The sequence below is a fragment of the Pongo pygmaeus genome, chromosome 16, assembly GCF_028885625.2.
Source record: "Pongo pygmaeus isolate AG05252 chromosome 16, NHGRI_mPonPyg2-v2.0_pri, whole genome shotgun sequence".
Lineage (NCBI taxonomy): Eukaryota > Metazoa > Chordata > Mammalia > Primates > Hominidae > Pongo > Pongo pygmaeus.
Genome location: NC_072389.2, coordinates 60540985 through 60559747, shown reverse-complemented (window position 1 = coordinate 60559747; position 18763 = coordinate 60540985). Strand labels below are relative to the sequence as shown.

The 18763-nt window shown below is 39.7% G+C and overlaps 1 protein-coding gene across 6 annotated transcripts in view; it reads left to right on the top strand.

The window, feature by feature from the left end:
• The window catches only part of RAB27A (RAB27A, member RAS oncogene family), an 84972-nt gene that overhangs the window by 53474 nt on the left and 12735 nt on the right, over positions 1-18763 (top strand). For all 6 annotated transcript variants that reach the window (XM_054451951.1, XM_054451948.1, XM_054451950.1 and 3 more), the window contains 3 exons: positions 4163-4248; positions 5937-6040; positions 10929-11052. In XM_054451951.1, the coding sequence (XP_054307926.1) occupies positions 4163-4248; positions 5937-6040; positions 10929-11052 (314 nt within the window). The remainder of the gene's footprint in view (positions 1-4162; positions 4249-5936; positions 6041-10928; positions 11053-18763) is intronic.

Here is an 18763-nt window from a genome sequence, read left to right as displayed (position 1 = left end):
TTCCATCCAGGCAACATGATTGAAAAGGCTGTGCTGACAGCACATCATATAAAACCAGGCAGACAAAGTGGAAGTGGACAGTTCTTTAAAATGTCACCTTGGTACTCTTTTGGCTTGTATCTTCCCTCTGAACTCCAAAAGTTATTTGTCTACGTTTGTCTTGAAGCCTGCCAATCACCTTGCCCCTCATACTCTTGTTTTATGGGCTGTGTCTTCCACCTTTGGTATCTTATTATTTTTAATGGCATTTCTCCTAATAAAGTCTCAGCAGTTCCACATGGAACACTAACTGGCAGAACTTATCACTGCTGCCAGGAGGGTGAGGTTGGAGTAGGAGTGGGGAATGCCAGTACTTAATGTGATGTTCTGCAGAATGTTGAAGGGAGAAACTTTTATTTATTTATTTTTTTAAGGACTTTGAGACTGAAAGTTATTCTAGCGTTGGAGGGGAAGGCAGAAGGTCATGGTGTCACAGTTGCAGATGAGGAAAGATGGCTTTCTCCTTAGACTACATTTCTTGCTGAAAAATCCATTGTTAGCCTGAAGCAGGTAGACAAGTGGTCAGGAAATTAATGACAAAGGTCCTTTAATGGATCATATTCTGTCAGGGGGAAAGGTCCCTGGCTTTTAAGACAGAAGAACATTCCCTTTTGCCCATTCTAGTATTTTATTCTACTACCAGAGAGGCTTATAGAGATTAAGACCCACGGAATAACAATAGGGCCCTAATGAAATTTTTAGTATTGACGTGTAGTTGATAGAATCTATATATATATGTATGTGATTGTTTTTGTTGGTTACTTATTGTATAACTTAAAAAATAGATTTGTTGAGATATAATTCACACAAAAAGGAAATCCATCCATCTAAAGTATAAAATTCAGTGGTTTTTAATATATTCGGAGTTGTGTGGCCATCACAGCCATTCAGTTTTAGAATAGTTTCATCACTTTAAAAAGAAACCTCATACCTATTAGCAGGCATTCCTTTTTCTACCTCCCCTTAGCCACCATGAATTTTCTATCAATGGCTTCTGCACACACCATATAAATGGAATAATATATGGCCTTTTGTGTCTGGCTTCTTACACTCAACCTGATGTTTTCAAGGATCTTCCATGTTGTAGCATGTATCAGGACTTCATTACTCATTATAGCTACATAATATTCTATTGTATTGATATACCATTTTGTTTATCCATTTGTCTGTTGATAGATATTGTGTTGTTTCTTTTTCTATTTTCTAGTGCATCATTTTAATTCCCTTTTTTTGTTATATGTTTTTGAGTTCTTTTTTAATAATTCCCTTGGGGATTACAATTATCTTAATTTTTCACAATCTAATTTTGATTAACAGCAACATAATTTTAATACTGTGTAAAACTTTGCTCTTATGTGGCTCTGTTTTCTCCCCTCTTTTTGTGCCATTATTGCTACACAAATGACATCTTTCTACCTTGTGTGCCATCATCAATACAGCTTTACAATTATTGCTGTATGCAGTTAATTTTTTTTTCTTTTTTCTTTTTGAGACAGGGTCTCTCTCTGTCGCTCAGGCTGGAGTGCAGTGGTGAGATCTCGGCTCACTGCAACCTCTGCCTCCCAGGTTCAAGCGATTCTCCTGCCTCAGTCTCCCAAGTAGCTAGGATTACAGGCACCCGCCACCACACCCGGCTAATTGTTTATATTTTTAGTAGTAATGGGGTTTCGCCATGTTGGCCAGGCTGGTCTCGAACTCCTGGCCTCAAGTGATCCACCCATCTTAGCCTCCCAAAGTGCTGGGGGATTACAGGCATGAGCCACCACTCCCAGCCTGCAGTTAAATTTTAATCTGGTGAAGGAAAAGGGCTACAAAGAAAAACACGTTTATACTGTTTTTTTATATTTACTATGCAGTTACATTTTTACTGGTGCTTATTATTTCTTTGTGTGGATTTAAGTTACTGTCTAGTGTCCTTTCAGCTTAGTCTTGAGAGTTGTCTGTAGTATTTCTTGTAGGATAGGTCTGCTAGAGATGACTTTTCTCAGTTTTGTCTTAATTTATCCTTTAATTTTAGAGGACAGCTATGTTACTGATTTTTAAGTTCTTTGAATATATTTATAATTCCTGATGTAAAGTCTTTGTCTAACAAGTTTAACATCTGGGCCTCCTCAGGAATAATTTCTATTAGTTGTTTTTCTCCTCCACGTGAGCCATACTTTCCTGTTTCTTTGTGTGTCTTGTAAGTTTTGCTGAAAACTGGACATTTACAATAATGTGTCTATTCTAGAAACTCAGATTCTTTCCCCTACCTGGGTTTCTTGTTTTTACTGCATATTTATTTATTTTCATTGTTGCTGTTTGCTTAATTATGTTTCTGGGATAATTCTGCAAAATCTGTATTCTTTGTATGCAGCTACTGAAGTCTCTGCTCAGTCAACTTAGTGGACAGCTAATGAGTGGAGAGAGTTTATTAAATTCCTTGAACTAATAAGTCTCTTAGCTTTTTCTGAGAGTCTCTGTGTGTTTGTTGGGGTATGTGTTTAATACTATTGCAGGCAGTTTACAACTCTGCCTTAGCTTTTATTTTCTGCCTGAGAAGAACCTCAAAGTCAGTCAGAAGTGAGAGATTAGGACCTTTTTAGATCCTTCCTGGGCATTTGTAGAGCCCTGCCCATGAACATGGCCTTTTAGGTTCCAAGGAATATTTGGGAGCATTATAGAAATCTCATTTCCTATTTTTTTCTTTAAATTTTTTTTTGTTGTTGTTAGACTTTTGTTAGCCCTAACTGGCATTGCTACCTCTGGTAGCTGTGATGTTAAATAATTACTGCTGATAGTTTTCAACAAATGCCCTCGGGATAGGGCTGTTCTCAAAGAGCAAGCTTTGAGTGAGGTCAAATAAAGACAAAGCTGGGACATGGAGCTTTCCAGGGGCTTCCTGACAATTTTTCTCAGTATGGGACTTTTAGGGAGCTCCAAACCTGTTGTTCCTCCGCTGTCCACAGTGGTGGCTAGGCTGATGTTTTCACAACTACCACATTTGTGCAAATGGTTTTTAAGTCTACTAAAAGCTTGAGTGAGGGGGATGGGAATAGGGCAAGGTAAAAAACACCTCAAAGCTTACTGTTTTTACTGATATTCAGCTGTTTTTCTTGAATAAATGCTCCTTGGAATGTTGCAAGTCTTTGTTAATTTCTAGAGTACTGAAAAAGTTGATTTGGACAATTTTTACCACTGTTTTTGTTGCTATTGTGGAGGAAGAAATTTTTGATGGTCCTTTCTCTGCTGTTCTAGGAGTGTTGTCTATAAAATTATTTTAAGAGCACTTTTAAAATTTGGGATGGGACAAGGGAAAATTGTTCTACCAAAAATACACCTGCACTCAAACGTTTATTGCAGCACTATTCACAATAGCAAAGTCATGGAACTAACCTAGGTGCTTATCAGTGCTGGATTGGATAGAGAAAATGTACATATACATCATAGAATACTATGCAGCCATAAAAAAGTGAAGTGAAATTATGTCTTTTGCAGCAACATGGATAGAGCTGGGGGCCATTATCCTCAGTGAGTTAATGCAGAAACAGAAAATCAAATGCCACATGCATTCTCACTTATAAGTGGGAACTAAACAATGGGTATGCATGGACATAAAGACAGAAACAGAAGACACTAGGGACTCCAAAAGGGGGAAGGGAGTGGGACAGGGGCTGAAAAACTACTTATTGGGTACTACGTTCATTGTTTGGGTGATGAGTTCAATAGATGCTCAAACCCCAGCATTATGCAATCTATCTACGTAACAAGCCTGTACATGTACCCCCTGGTTAAACAAACAAAAAAGATGAGATTGGGAAAAGCCATAGAAATGTAATATTTCCTGAAACTATTGACCCAAGAGAACTTTGAGGAAAGTTAAACTAATTATTATATTTTATACAAGTTGTTTTGTATTCATATTTTACAATATATTTATAAAATATATATGTATATATTTCAATATAACTTATTACATTACCTGGATATAATTATTTGACATAAATACAAACATGGTTGTATTCCAGATGGCATTCTCTTTGAAAGTTTAGATGCCTTAGGGATTTGTATTGAACAAAAAGTGAGAAGGGTTCACTGGTGTTAGAAGTTCTCTTTTGTTTTCTCTTTCACTTTGCTGTTTTAGGTGTACAGAGCCAATGGGCCGGATGGAGCCATTGGCAGAGGCCAGAGAATCCACCTGCAGTTATGGGACACAGCAGGGCAGGAGAGGTATGAGATCTTCAGTTATGTGCTCCTTACTGAAGGAAAGGGAAAAATAGTTACATTCTTCAAACAGTGACCTGAGCGGGAAAAAGCCAGCCAATTCGTTGGTTTGCACTTGAATGCTGCCAAATTAGCAGGAAATTTGTCAGTCTGAGATGAGAATGGTGGCCTTATTTCATACAAGGTCAAAGGAGAGGTTAGGATTCTTACTTGTGGACTTTTTTCTTTTCCTTCTTTTAATTTTTTTTACTTAGATACTTTGCTCCATTTCCTTTTGCTATTTACTCAACCACAAGAAAGCGGCCAAGTTACATGCATTATTCTTACCTGATTGTTGAAACCTAGTGGGATATCTGGTTGGCATTAATTCATATGACCAGTGGTTACTTGACCGAAATAAGCCACATGAAATCTTGATATAAAGTTGCTTTCAGTTAGCTAAAACTTCTGTTTTCTTTCACAGCCACCTTGAAGGATTTTGTTTTTTAACTTTTTATTATGGAAAACTTCAAGGATATTCAAAAGTGGAAGGATTATATGATAAACCCATGTACCCATTACTCAGCTTCAACAATTATGAAATTGTGGCCAACAGAATTTCATTTATACCCCTTACCTCTTCTCACCCCCACCCCCTTACCATATAATTTGGAAGCAAATTCCAGACATTATATTATTTCATTTTTAATACTTGTGGTATGTAGCTCTAAAAGATAAGAACTCTTTTTTGTTTTTTTTTTGGGGTGGAGTTTCATTCTTGTTGCCCAGGCTGGCGTGATCTCAGCTCACCACAACCTCTACCTTGCTGGTTCAAGTGATTCTCCTGCCTCAGCCTCCCGATTAGCTGGGATTACAGGTGTGCACCACCACACACAGCTAATTTTGTATTTTTAGTAGAGATGGGGTTTCTCCATGTTGGTCAGGCTGGTCTCTAACTCCTGACTTCAGGTGATCTGCCCGCCTTGGCCTCCCAAAGTGCTGGGATTACAGGTGTGAGCCATGGCCCCTGGCCAAGAACTCTTTTTAATAAAAGCATTGATTAAAAGTATTTGAGAAAAACCTAATATTGCTGATTAGATGACAAATTCATACCAATATTTTCTTCCCTGGAGCCTGCCTGTCAGTTACAGGTTTTACATATAGGCAAAGACGAGAGGAAACTGACTGGTGATAGGGTGGGGTTGGGGGTGGGGAGAGAGAGAGAGAAGACAGGGAAGACAGGAGGATAAAGCCTTGGAAGGCAGAGTACCAAGACAGAATAAGGTCTGAGTCAAGAGATTCTTACCTTCAAGCCAAACAAATGGCTGTCAGAGATAAGAGATCTCTGCATATTCTGAAATTAAAAGATCATGGAACACATTGTAGTGTCAAGTCAAGCTTTCACAATAGGAAAACATACACTATATTGCTTTTGGCCAAATTAACTCATAATTGTACAATAAATTCTTGGCTGAGACTAAGATTACAAGCTGGTTCTTGTCATCCCTCTCCAGCAGGCTGGATTTTCAAATCACATGGTCTGTTAACACTTAAACTGATATAAGTGATAAATAACTATCCTATACACTTTTGAAATATCACCATGTAGCTTGTTATTGGTAAACTTTTGTAAGAGGCTGAAGGCATTGCTTGTAGCTTTATATTTCAGGAGTGGGGCCATGGTTTAACTGACCATTCTGCTTTTATGTTCCTAGGTTTCGTAGCTTAACAACAGCGTTCTTCAGAGATGCTATGGGTTTTCTTCTACTTTTTGATCTGACAAATGAGCAAAGTTTCCTCAATGTCAGAAACTGGATAAGTAAGTGTTATTGTTCCCCAGTGTCCTGCTACACACTCCCCTCTTATTTATAGAATGCCCTCTTATGCTCTACTTCTGTGACAAATTGTTTTGGAGGAGATCTTAGTGCAAATACTATTTTAAGGAGCAAGGTTTTTAGTTTAGGGACAAAGATAATTGAAATTCTCTGCTTCTCCCTGGTACTGATAACTTTAATTTGTTGAGTACTTCCTGTGCTCCAGGTACAAGGCAGCACTTTATGTGTGCTCTCCTCTTCAGTCTGTCCCACAGAAGAGACTCTTATTCCCATTTCATAGATGAGGAAGTAGAAGCCTAGAGAAGTTAAATCTCTAAGTATCTGCTTGTCTATTGTATGCTATCAATTCTTCTATCATCTCTGGGCATTAAATGGATATTGCATAGATGCAGATAGCTTTTAAAGACTTAATGGATCATACCCCTGGCTTCATGTCTTTTCTGTGCTTAGAGTACCCTTCTAGCTTTTAGGGTTAGAGCATCTTTCAGGAGGATTCTGCCATGGAAAACTCTACATCTGCATTGGTAAAAGTGGTCACCAGTGCAGTATATGTCAACCTTTATTTTGGAGAGATTTTAACCTCCTGAATGATTGGTTCGTAGCCATTTAGAATTCTGCCACTTGACTGCATAACAGCTTTCAAATGTATATTTTCTCTGTTTGGTCATGTTAGTGTAACCCTAGAGAATCTATTAGGGAAGGCTGTAATATTAAATTCTTAACATCTAAATCTTTAAAACACTGATTTAAAAAGATCTGCTACTTAAACATTACTTACTGTTTTGGGATTATGAAAGGGTAATTGGCTGTAGTTTTGATAGTAGAAAACCTTAGTTTAAAAATGAGTTTAAAAATAATTTAGTGCACTGTGGTTTTCACATACTTTGTATCTGATCCTCACAATCACCCTGGGCAAAGATTCGGGTCAGTGTTGTGTCCTTATTTCAGGAGAAGGACATTGATCCTTAAAAAGTAATAGACTTATCCAAGGATATGAAGCTTTGGCTTTCAGTTTAATGGCCTTTTTTTGCCCGTTCTCATGTCAGTTGGCCACTAAGAGTTGAGGAGCTATTAATTGCTTTAAATATGAGTTCCCCAAATATAGTAATGCTTACTGGGGCTTCACTTCGCTAGATGCCTGGCTAAGTTGCATACCTCGTTATTTCCCTTGTAGCTGAATGACAGTGGCTATTTATGGTCCCTTACTTTCAGCCCGTGTTCATCATCCCTCCTTTGCATCATCAGAACAAGTTCTGGGGCTTTTTAAAATCAACTATTTTATAAGGATCACTAGAGAGTGCTCATAGAATCTTAGCATCAAAAAATAACCCACCTGTTTTTCATAGGTAGACACTAAAACTCTGAGACATTAGATAAATATTGCCTATCCTGGCTAACTAGTTGGATAAAGAACAAAATTATGTGAAAATATGTATACATATGTATGTATTTTGTTTTGTTTTCCTTAGAGAGTAAAAGAACCCTTATTGCTCAATTAGGTAAAGAACTCTTATATGTATTGAAGATTTTATATCTTTAATAGAAAGTATTCTCCACCCCCTACCATTTAAACAAAAAGGTATAATGTTCAGGGTCAGAAGTGGTAATATCAAATCTTAATTAGGAATAAACATTTGTTAATTATCTGTACTTTTATTTTTTCTTCTTCCTGTCAGCCTTTTGAGTATTACAACGATCATTCATTTCTTACCTTTTTTTTTTTTTTTGAGATGGAGTTTCTACTCTTGTTGCCCTTGCTGGAGTGCAATGGTGCAGTCTCGGCTCACTGCAACCTCCGCCTCCTGGGTTCAAGCAATTCTCCTGCCTCAGCCTCCTGAGTAGCTGGGATTACAGGCGCACACCAACACGCCCAGCTAATTTTTGTATTTTTGTAGAGATGGGGTTTCACCATGTTGGCCAGGCTGGTCTCCAACTCCTGACCTCAGGTGATCCGCCCGCCTCAGCCTCCCAAAGTGCTGGGATTACAGGCGTGAGCCACAATGCCCGGCCCATTTCTTATCTTTTAATAAAAATAATAGCTTAATACACACAAATACACACTCACACACACACAAATATATAAAAATCAGTGGTGAGTGTCAGAACACAGTGTTGCATTAAAGAAGTAGCTGACTCGTTGGCCCTAATTGGCCTGGGAGAGGAGAGCAGGTCTATATACCCTCCCCTTTCCCTTTGCTCCTTGCAGACCCTTCCCTCTCACTCAATTTCTCCATGCCCTCTTGAGAAGGGTGACAAAAGTCTAAAGTAAGCCCCACTCAGTTGAGGAGACAGAACAGAGTCTGAGTCCTCTGGGCCTGGATTGAAATCTGAAAGGAATTTGGTAGTGTGGTAGTCACTGTCCTGTCTTCCTGGAGTTCAGAGGAGTAAGCAAGTCATGCCCAGAGTCACTCTTCATCCAGTGCTAGTGTGTTTCCTAAGGAAACTTTAAAGTAGCCTACATTTCTAAACTTTCTTCTGTAGAGTCACATAAGTGGTGCAAGAACCCAACAGTATATATTTTACATATTTTTACCTCTTTATTTTTTATTCCCATTATTCTCTCTGTCTGAAAAACCCTTTCCATACCTGCCCCCATTTTTTAACCAACTGGAGTTCTGCTTATTCTTTAAAACTTAGCAAAGATGGCCTCTGTGAGATTTTCTGTAATAAACTTAGTTGTGTTAGATGTTTTCCATCCTTTTAACCCCTGTTACATTTTATACTGTGTATAGGGTCCTTACCACATCCAGTATCAGATTGTAGTTGTTTATGTAGGTGACTTTTTTCTTAGTGAAGTTTTTAAAATAACTGATTAATTTGCTTTTTAGATAAGCACAATCTTAGTAGAAAAATTAGGAAAAATGAGACAAAAGGAAGAAACCACCAATAATCACGCTTCCTAGACTGCCCAAAATAAATACTGTTAACCATAATTACTGGTGATACTTACATGCTCTTCTAAATGCTTTAATATATTAACTTAGTAGTTCTCAAATGTGAATGTGCATCTCAGTCACCTGGAGGACATTTTAAAACACAGATTTCTAGCCCCATTTCCAGCATTCCTGATTCAGTAGAGCTGGAGTGGGACCTGAGACTTGCATGTCAACAAATTCTTAGGTTATGCTAAGGCTGGTGGCTCACAGTCTTTACCTGCAGAATCGTTGGATTAATTCATTTTAATCCTACCTTGACTGTATAAAGTAAGTAGTATCATTATCACCATTTACAGATGGGGAAATTGAGGCAGTAAAATACTTCATCGGGGTTACACAGCTAGTAAATGGCAGAGCCAGGATTCAACCCTAGGTACACTGGATCCTGAGTCCGTGCTCATAGCATGACACCGGGCATAGACCTATAACACCTTATAAGGCATTAACAGAGCACAGAGCCACTCTGGAGACCAGAAAGATAATGAGGTAACCATGAAGCAAGTCTTGAAGGAAGGTTGTGGTTAAGTATTCAACGATGTGGGAACAGCGTGTGTAACAACCTGGAGGAAAGAAAGGGCATGGCTTTTCATGAAATGGTACACAGTTTAGTCTCTCCTCTGTAGGTCTTATTACCCCAGTTGCCCCATGAGGGCAAAGAACTGTTGTGAAATTCCATGCAGAGTATCAGGCCTGTGCTAATGCTCAGTAAACACCTGCCTACTTGACTTTCTCATGATAAGATATAATGAACACGACTTCATAATGAGGAACTAAAATGTCCACACTTTTCTGGTTAACCATGATGAAAAAATAAATTAGGCCATAAACTTTGAAGTATGTCTTACTGTGAACGTTTAGGCCTTAATTTTATTCTGGGGTGTGATGGGTAAGAAATGAGGTGTTATTTTCCTACTTTGAAAGATTGAACTATTTAGCTTAGTGAAGCTCTTTGGTTTGAGTCAATTGCTTTTTATAATTGTGCCTATTTGCAGGTTTTCAGGTGAAATAAATCCTGCGGAATAAGAATTATAGTCCTCTGCTTCCACTTGGTTTTGGTGACAGAATCACTTACTGTTTATTCTGGGTCTTTTCTTCTCATTGAAGGCTGTATCTTGTTTGTTTTAAATGAATTGATTCTGCCCTAGGATAATAGAAAAATGTGAAAAACATTTTGGACAGAAATAGATTAGTTTGGAGAAAAACAATTCTTTTAGAAATGTCATTGCTATGGAGAAAAAAACACGTAAAAACAGTTTTAAGATTAGCAGTAAACCCTAGGAACTCCTCCAACTTTCTTTTCAAATAGCCTTCATAAAAAAGAAAGGTGTTTTGTATGTGTGTGTGTGCATGTGTGTGCGTGTGCACATGTGGGCCCTCACACTTGAGAGGTAGCACATTCTCCTATGAATTCTCCGATAAACTGGGGTATGTGCTTAAGAATGGTTTTATAGGCTGTGCATGGTGGCTCACTCCTGTAATCCCAGCACTTTGGGAGGCCAAGGCGGGTGGATCATGAGGTCAGGAGTTCAAGACCAGCCTGGCCAATATCGTGAAACCCCGTCTCTACTAAAAATCTAAAAATTAGCCGGGCGTGGTGGCGGGCACCTGTAATCCCAGTTACTCAGGAGGCTGAGGCAGGAGAATCGCTTGAACCCGGGAGGCGGAGGTTGCAGTGAGCCGAGATCATGCCACTGCACTCTAGCCTGGGCGACAAAGCAAGACACCATCTCAAAAAAAAAAAAAAAGAATGGTTTTATATTTCTGCCCCAACTATTCAGCTTTACAGATAAGATTACTGATGCTTTGAAAGCATTATGTCAATTCCCAATATCTATATATACATTATAGTCTTCAAAGCACTTTTGCATGTGTTTGTTCACTGATCATACACTTATATTATTATTTACTTATATAATAAACTTTCTTATATTAATAGGCCAGCTACAGATGCATGCATATTGTGAAAACCCAGATATAGTGCTGTGTGGAAACAAGAGTGATCTGGAGGACCAGAGAGTAGTGAAAGAGGAGGAAGCCATAGCACTTGCAGAGAAATATGGGTGAGTATTTTTGTGGAGAAGTCTAGAGAAAACATTTTCAATATAAACATTAGCAGGTGAATGGTAATGAAAAAGACAGAAGTGGAAAATTAAAGCAAAACCTCAGCCATAGGCCTTGGGGCATGTTGAATGTGTCCTTTTTATACGATATGATAGTAGGATCCATTGAAAATGCATGTGGCAAGGACTTCCTTCAGTGCTTTGGTCCCATTTTCTCAAACTCTTGGCATTTGCAGAGAGACAACTTTGAGTTGTCTCAGAGGCACCTTAAGTATGTAAGGCCTTCTTTCCAAGATGCAAATAGGAGACTCCTGGGGTAAAGAAATCCTCCATGTTGAGCAAGGAAATTTCTTTTCTCTTCCTTTCTTATTTATTTATTTATTTATTTTTTTGAGACAGAGTCTCACACTGTCACCCAGGCTGGAGTGCAGTGGCACAATCTCGGCTCACTGCAACCTCTGCCTTCCGGGTTCAAGCGATTCTCCTACCTCAGCCTCCCAAGTACGTAGGACTACAGGAGTCTACCACCATGCCCAGCTAATTTTTGTATTTTTAGTAGAGACAGGGTTTCATCATATTGGCCAGGCTGATCTCCAACTCCTGACCTTGTGACCCACCCGCCTCAGCCTCCCAAAGTGCTGGGATTAGAGGTATGAGCCACCACACCCAGCCTCAGCAAGGAAATTTCAAAGCCACTTCATGTACTATTGTAGAGAATGCTAGCATATAAGAAGGGCTTATTGGTTATTGCAGACTAGGTGCTGGTTTTGAAATTTCTATTCTGGGAGAGGAGTGTGAGATCTCTTTCAGCTTAGTCTATGGTCTTGTGGTGGAGGGTCGGCAAAATACTGTTGTTCTCCTTGAGTTCTGGGAATAGGATCATAGCAGCAGCAGCAGCAGCAGCATGAATTGGACATGAAAGAAGTGGTCAGCTGCTGCTTATTAAAGTATTAAAGCGTTAAGGGTGCCTCTAAAAGGAATTTTTACTTTACTTTTTTTCTGCCTCTCACACAATGAGAACCCATATGTAAATTCATACCCTTACTAGCATTAAAAGAGGAAGGAAGCAAGTGGGTTGAGAAGGGAGGGGAGGGAAATAGAGATGGTGTAGATGGTGTAGGGGATGTTACCCAGCTTTTGGCCTTGGTGGTTAGCAGAATCCAAGGAGGCCAAGGGAAAACCTTTCACTTTTTATTGTGTGATCACTGCTTTATTCTTTCTTTGGTTGATGGAGGTTCAGAAAGCTGGTAGGGTTTATACTGGGAAAAGAGGGGGAGGATAGATTGGCCAGGTAGGAAGAAGCCAGACTCTGGAGAGGTTTGAATACCAGGTAAGGAGATTAGATTTGATCCCTGGGGGACAGGGAGTTGCTGAAAGCCTTTGAGCATGGAGGGATGTTATGTTTACATTTCCAGATCAGTCTAGAGGCTATAGGTGGGGAGGGAGGAAAGACTAGAGATTGATAGATTGCAGTGGTCTGTGAGGTGGGCAGAGGCTAGCTTTGTGAAAAAGGAAAAGGAAGAATAAATCAGGAAAAACACATAGAGTAGGGCAGGATTTTAGGTTTTTCTCAAGACTAGCTTAGCGGAAGGATTCCCATCCACTATAGGCTTACTCTGGCAAGCATTTGCAATTGCACGTAGAGGTTTTTACCCTAGGGCAGATGGTGTTTAACCATGTTAGAAACATCCAGAGAACTTTTAACACATTCTCATGTCTGGGCTTCACCTCTGACCATCAGACATAATTGGTCTGGAGGAGTTTCTCAGGCAGGGTTCAACTGAAGAAGCATACCTATACATGAAGGGATCTGTTACAGGAATTTGAGCATATGCAATTGTGGGAGCTGGGTAAGTAGTCTCTGTAAGGTGTTGGCTTTGTGTCTGATGCTGAAGCTTGAAGGAAAGGACAGGCAGACAGGAAGGGGAGAAGGATGTGAAGGGGGAGAAGGGAATGGATGGAAAAAGTGAGAACCAGCTGGTGCCCATGATGAGGGACTAAAACCCATGTCACTTCCTGTTGCCTCTGACCTGGCTGGTGTGGGTGTCCTGCAGAAACTGGGGCCCTTTGTCACAGGGCTAACAACATTCACCTGGTCCAGGTGCAGGTCTAGTTGCAGGTTTATGCCAACAAGATGAGCCAGCAGATAAGCGACAATATATGAGGGCTATGAAATGGATGTTGCTTCACTTCCCACCCCCAAAATTGCCCCCAAATCTCTTTTGTGGCCCACCCTAACCAGAAAGGGCATTCTGGAAAATGTCGTTTAGCCTAGCCAAGCTGACTCATTACAAAGCCTGGGCATTGGTATCTTTTAAAATCTTTTAAAATGGTTGAGAACCAGTGACTTAGGTGATTCTGAGGTGGAGGTTGACAGAGCCTTACTGGCCATTCTGAAATGCCCCCCTGCTCCCCTGAGAGGCACTCATGTAATGTAGTGGAAAAGAAACAGGGAGAGATCAAATACCACAGAGAATACTGAAGTGTTGAAACTGTGAGGTATGTTGCAATGGGTAAGGAGGAAGTAAGTGATGAAGCAATGGAAACCATGGATCTAGAGCATTCTTTTGAGAGAATGTCAGTAAATGCAAAGAAAAAAAAAAGAAAAAGGCAGTTAGAGGAGTTAGCTAGATCAAACAAGCACATTCAAGTATATTCTTAAGTACTGGGGGAGGGTCAGGCTTGATTTCTTGCCCCTGTGGGCTTTTTCAGCCCTTTTCTTGTTTCCTGTGCCCTGGTTCTTAGGATTCTACAGCCTGTCTGGTATCACAGAGCCTAACCCTGCCTTCTGTCATATGGGGTATCTGAGGGATGTAGGGGACTATCTTTCACCTGTGCCCAGGTCATGATGGTTATGGAGTATTTCATAGAGAGGAGCTCAATCTATAGTTTTCGAATTGACTTAAAATGAGGAAAGAAGATTTAGCAGATAATGATTGAAACTCTTGAAGAAAGGAAAGGGCTGGAAACAGAGTCCCTTAGGATACAGAGAGCATAACATGTAGTTCGGTAGGCTGTTTGACACTTTTAGAGGAAAATATGTTGGAACAATTTGGTTCACATGCATTTCACAAATACGGCATATAACTTTAATGATTATTTTCACAGATGTTTTGTTTCATTCTTAGAACATTTACACTGGTTGCACATGCACTAAAGGACTATATTGTTTAGTTTATCCATGTGCTAACAATCAGAAAACAGGATAAAGTTTATGGCATATCTTCATATAATTTGTATGTTGTTTGATAAATTTACATTTTTTGTTACTATTATGCTGTCTTCTGTTCTCAATTCATAAAAACAGATCATTGGGGCCAGGTGCGGTGGCTCATGCCTGCAATGCCAGCACTTTGGGAGGCCAAGGCAGGTGGATCACCTGAGGTCAGGAGTTCTAGACCAGCCTGGCCAACATGGTGAAACCGCATCTCTACTAAAAATACAAAAAATTAGCCTGGTGTGGTGGCGGGCACCTGTAATCCCAGCTACTTGGGAGGCTGAGGCAGGAGAATCGCTTGAACCCTGGTGAGGCAGAGGTTGCAGTGAGCCAAGATCGTACCATTGCACTCCAGCCTGGGCAACAAGAGCAAAACTCTGTCTCAAAAAAAAAAAAAAAAAAAAAAAACCTAACAAAAAAAAACTAACAAAAATAAACAAAAAAACCCCAGATCGTTGGTTTACAAGTGGTTCTCTAGAATAGACATACATTCAAAGAATCAAACACCATGTCTCAGAAGAACTTTGTAAGCCTAATAAAGAACACTACAGGCCGGGCGCGGTGGCTCACGCCTGTAATCCCAGCACTTTGGGAGGCCGAGGCGGGTGGATCATGAGGTCAGGAGATCGAGACCATCCTGGCTAACACAGTGAAACCCCGTCTCTACTAAAAATATAAAACATTAGCCGGGCGCGGTGGCGGGTGCCTGTAATCCCAGCTATTCAGGAGGCTGAGGCAGGAGAATGGTGTGAACCCGGGAGGTGGAGTTTGCAGTGAGCCGAGATCGCGCCCCTGCACTCCAGCCTGGGCGATACAGCGAGACTCCGTCTAAAAAAAAAAAAAAAAGAACACTACAGTGCGAATATGGAATATTAATCTGTGTGTGCTGAGACAAGTAAATTTGAGAATGAGGACTTCATACAACAGACAAAAATGTAAAGGGCAAATTGTATGCATGATAATGAATATCAGAAAAAAAAATTTGTAGTGGCCTAAGAGTCTACCCCTAATTTTCCATGGTTTTTTTTTTTGTTGTTGTTTGTTTGTTTTTGCTGTGAAACTTGGTTAAATTGTAATATGAAGCTCTTAGTTCACTTCTAACAAATCGAAGTGATCTCTATGGTAAACCAATTGAATTTTCTTGGAACAAATGCAACCTAATCGTTTCCAATATATTATATTGAGTGACATTGTCAATGAAGTTAGAGAAGAGAATAAAACAGAAAGTTGTTCAAATTTGCACTCCTGCCAGCCAAGTGATTATAGTTCACATGATTGCTGAAACACTTTAAAAAGATAGCTACGAAGTCAGTGACAAATAGAAGAGAAAGCAGAATGAAATATTGGCAACATTCCTCTTTTGGAAGACACTATTAGATCTCAAGCTTCAGTGTGCATCAGAATCAATCACCTGAACACTGGGTCCCACAGTTTCTGATTCAGTAGGTCTGGGTTGGAGCCCACAAATGTATACTGATGATCAGTTTCCAGATGTTGGTGCTGCTGGTTCAAGACAACACTTTGAGTTCCTATCAAATACGCATGCTAGCAGACATTTTGCTTGACAGGTGAGCATGCTAGCAGATATTTTCTTTGGACAAAGTCATTCTTGTACAGGATATGAACCAGTTGTCTACTTGTGCCATGCATGAGTGAGTGAAATATGCTCAATGACTTCTCATTGGAAAATCCATGCTAAAGAGAGGAAGTTTTTTTTCTCACCCAGTTAATTACATCACCTATGATATAGGCTGGGAAGGGACCTTGGCATTGGTAGTGAGGGAGCACCAACCACAAGTGAGTGGACAAGGGCTTCACTCTGTGACTAAATATGGTTGCACTGAAATGTCTGTCCATACTTTATTCACAAAGGATAGTTGGTGGTCATAATAAGCCTTTGTTCTTGATTCAGAGTTGAGGAAAATAGAGAAAAATGTGAATATTATCTAAAGCCGGGCATGGTGGCTCATGCCTGTAATCCCAGCACTTTGGGAGGTTGAGGTGGGTGGATCACCTGAGCTCAGGAGTTCGAGACCAGCCTGGCCAACATGGTGAAACTCCGTCTCTACAAAAATATAAAAATTAGCTGGGTATGATGGTGGGTGCCTGTAATCCCAGCTACCTGGGAGGCTGAGGCAGGAGAATCGCTTGAACCCAGGAGGCAGAGGTTGCAGTGAGCCAAGATCATACCATTGCACTCCAGCCTGGGCAACAGAGTGAGACTCCATCTTTTAAAAAAAAAAAAAAAATGAACTAAGAATGACAACTGAATGTATGTATTTTGTGTACGATGCAAAGAAATGGGCAACAAATTTAAGATGATGTTCTCCCTACTGAAGGCTGCTGGTTATTGCTGAGGAAGATGTTCAAGAGTTTCTGGAATGAAAGAGGAATTAAAAATATTTATTTACAACATTAATAATATCAGTATGGATCATTTCAGGGATTTCAAGTAGCTTAGTTCAACAGCATGCTCATGTCTTCTCCAGTTTGAACTAGATGAAATGTGGTACAAATAGCTTGATCTCTAATAGTTTAATTCTTTACAAACTTGATTACATCTTTTCTTGATTTGAGAAATAGCGATGTAGCATTGGGCATGTTTGAAAAGTACACAAATGTCATAATCAAACGTACAAGACTGATTTGCAGAGCTCCATTTAACTCAGCAGAGGATCTGGATTTCATTTGCTGCAATCTCCCAGGTTCAAACAGTCAGCACACCAGCCATTTCCTGTAAATGTTGTTCAATTAGCATCCAACAGACTATGAAAAGTAGTGTGAAACTCACTTCTCACTTTAGTGAGACATTTGTTCATAATTTCTAGATCCACATGTGAGCCAAATGTCTAGAGCCATTTGACAGAACCACCAAACATACTTGCTGTTATTCCTGGCAACCTCTAACTGAGATTTAGGATCTTCTAGTTTTGTGAGAATAAATAATGGAAAAGAAATCAGGATGCTGACCTACGCCACAAGCAAGATCTTGGTGAAAAACTGCTAATGCTCATGCCCCTGTCATTGATTTGAATCTGTTTACTTAAATTTTTTATTTTAAAATTTATGATTAATCTATTTTTGGAAAATGCATTATAATTAATGGTCTGCATGTACTCCAAATGGCCTTTAAGTGGCCACTTACAGACTGATAATATGACTAGCAGCACTGAATTTTTTCGTCTTTGGCAATACGGCTCCATGGTGGTGCTACATTAGCACCACCATGTGGAGAAAAGGAACAATAGCAATCTTTCTTTGGTTAAAATGGGAACAATACATCCTCTTGAATTTTTTTTTTTTTTTTTGAGATGGAGTCTAGCTCTGTCACCCAGCTGGAGTACAGTGACACGATCTCAGCTCACTGTAACCTCTGCCTCCCAGGTTCAAGCGATTCTCCTGCCTCAGCCTCCTGAGTAGCTGGGGCTACAAGTGTGCACCACTGTGCCCAGCTAATTTTTATATATATTTTTTAGTAAAGATGAGGTTTCACCATGTTGGCCAGGTTGATCTTGAACTTTTGGCCTCAAGTGATCCACACATCTCGGCCTCCCAAAGTGCTGGGATTACAGGTGAGCCACCGTGTCCAGCCTGGAACATCATTTACTTATGGAAAGAAAGTCTTAATTCAGGGTCTTTTCTATGGCTCTCATCTAGTTTGCTAGATGAGATTACAGCCCAATTACTGGCACAGAGCTGAGAGTGGAATGAACTCTATTCACTTATTCCTGTAGAAATGAAAATCTTCCTGCCTCAAATTGCTCAGGAAACTCTGAATGATTAGTCTAAGGATTTTAAAGTTGTTAACCTGACTCCTGGTCCCATGACCTAGAGGTTTACAAATGGCAAGAGAATATACTTTTAATTGAAAGAAATTTGTTACTTGAATTTGGAGTTACAAATCTAAACTATGTCTTGTTAATATTGTGCATCTTTTAGCATGAGTAACTTGAAAAGTTAGAGCTCTTATACGTTGAAATTATACCAATTAAATATTTGCTTAAGTTAATAAACATTGGACAGTAGCTCACAGCTCTGCTAGAAGCATCATTTATACCTCAGTATTAATCAGTAGAGTGAGATCCATTTTCTTGCAGCATTTCATGAAGATTGCTTGGAAAGTGAGGAGTTTAATGAGGAGTAAGGGAGGCAAATGTTTTGGGGCACAAAGCACTTTGGCCAGGACAGGTCTGAGTGCAGCATCTCTGATGTAGGGAGGCATGGTCCCAGGTACCAGAATTAGAGCAGTATTGTAGATTTTATAGATCAGCTACATGGTGGATTAAACCAGTTTGTGGGTTAGTTTGCAAATTTATTTTTATTTTTTATTCTTTTTTTTTTTCATACAACATACAGATTGAGAATTTAATGTTTACCATGTTGCTAGTGACATTGCTTTTTTGGGATGATGTATTCTGAGTTTTTGTTTTACTTTTCTGAGACAGTCTCCCTCTGTTGCTCAGGCTGGAGTGCAGTAGCACCATCTTGGCCCAC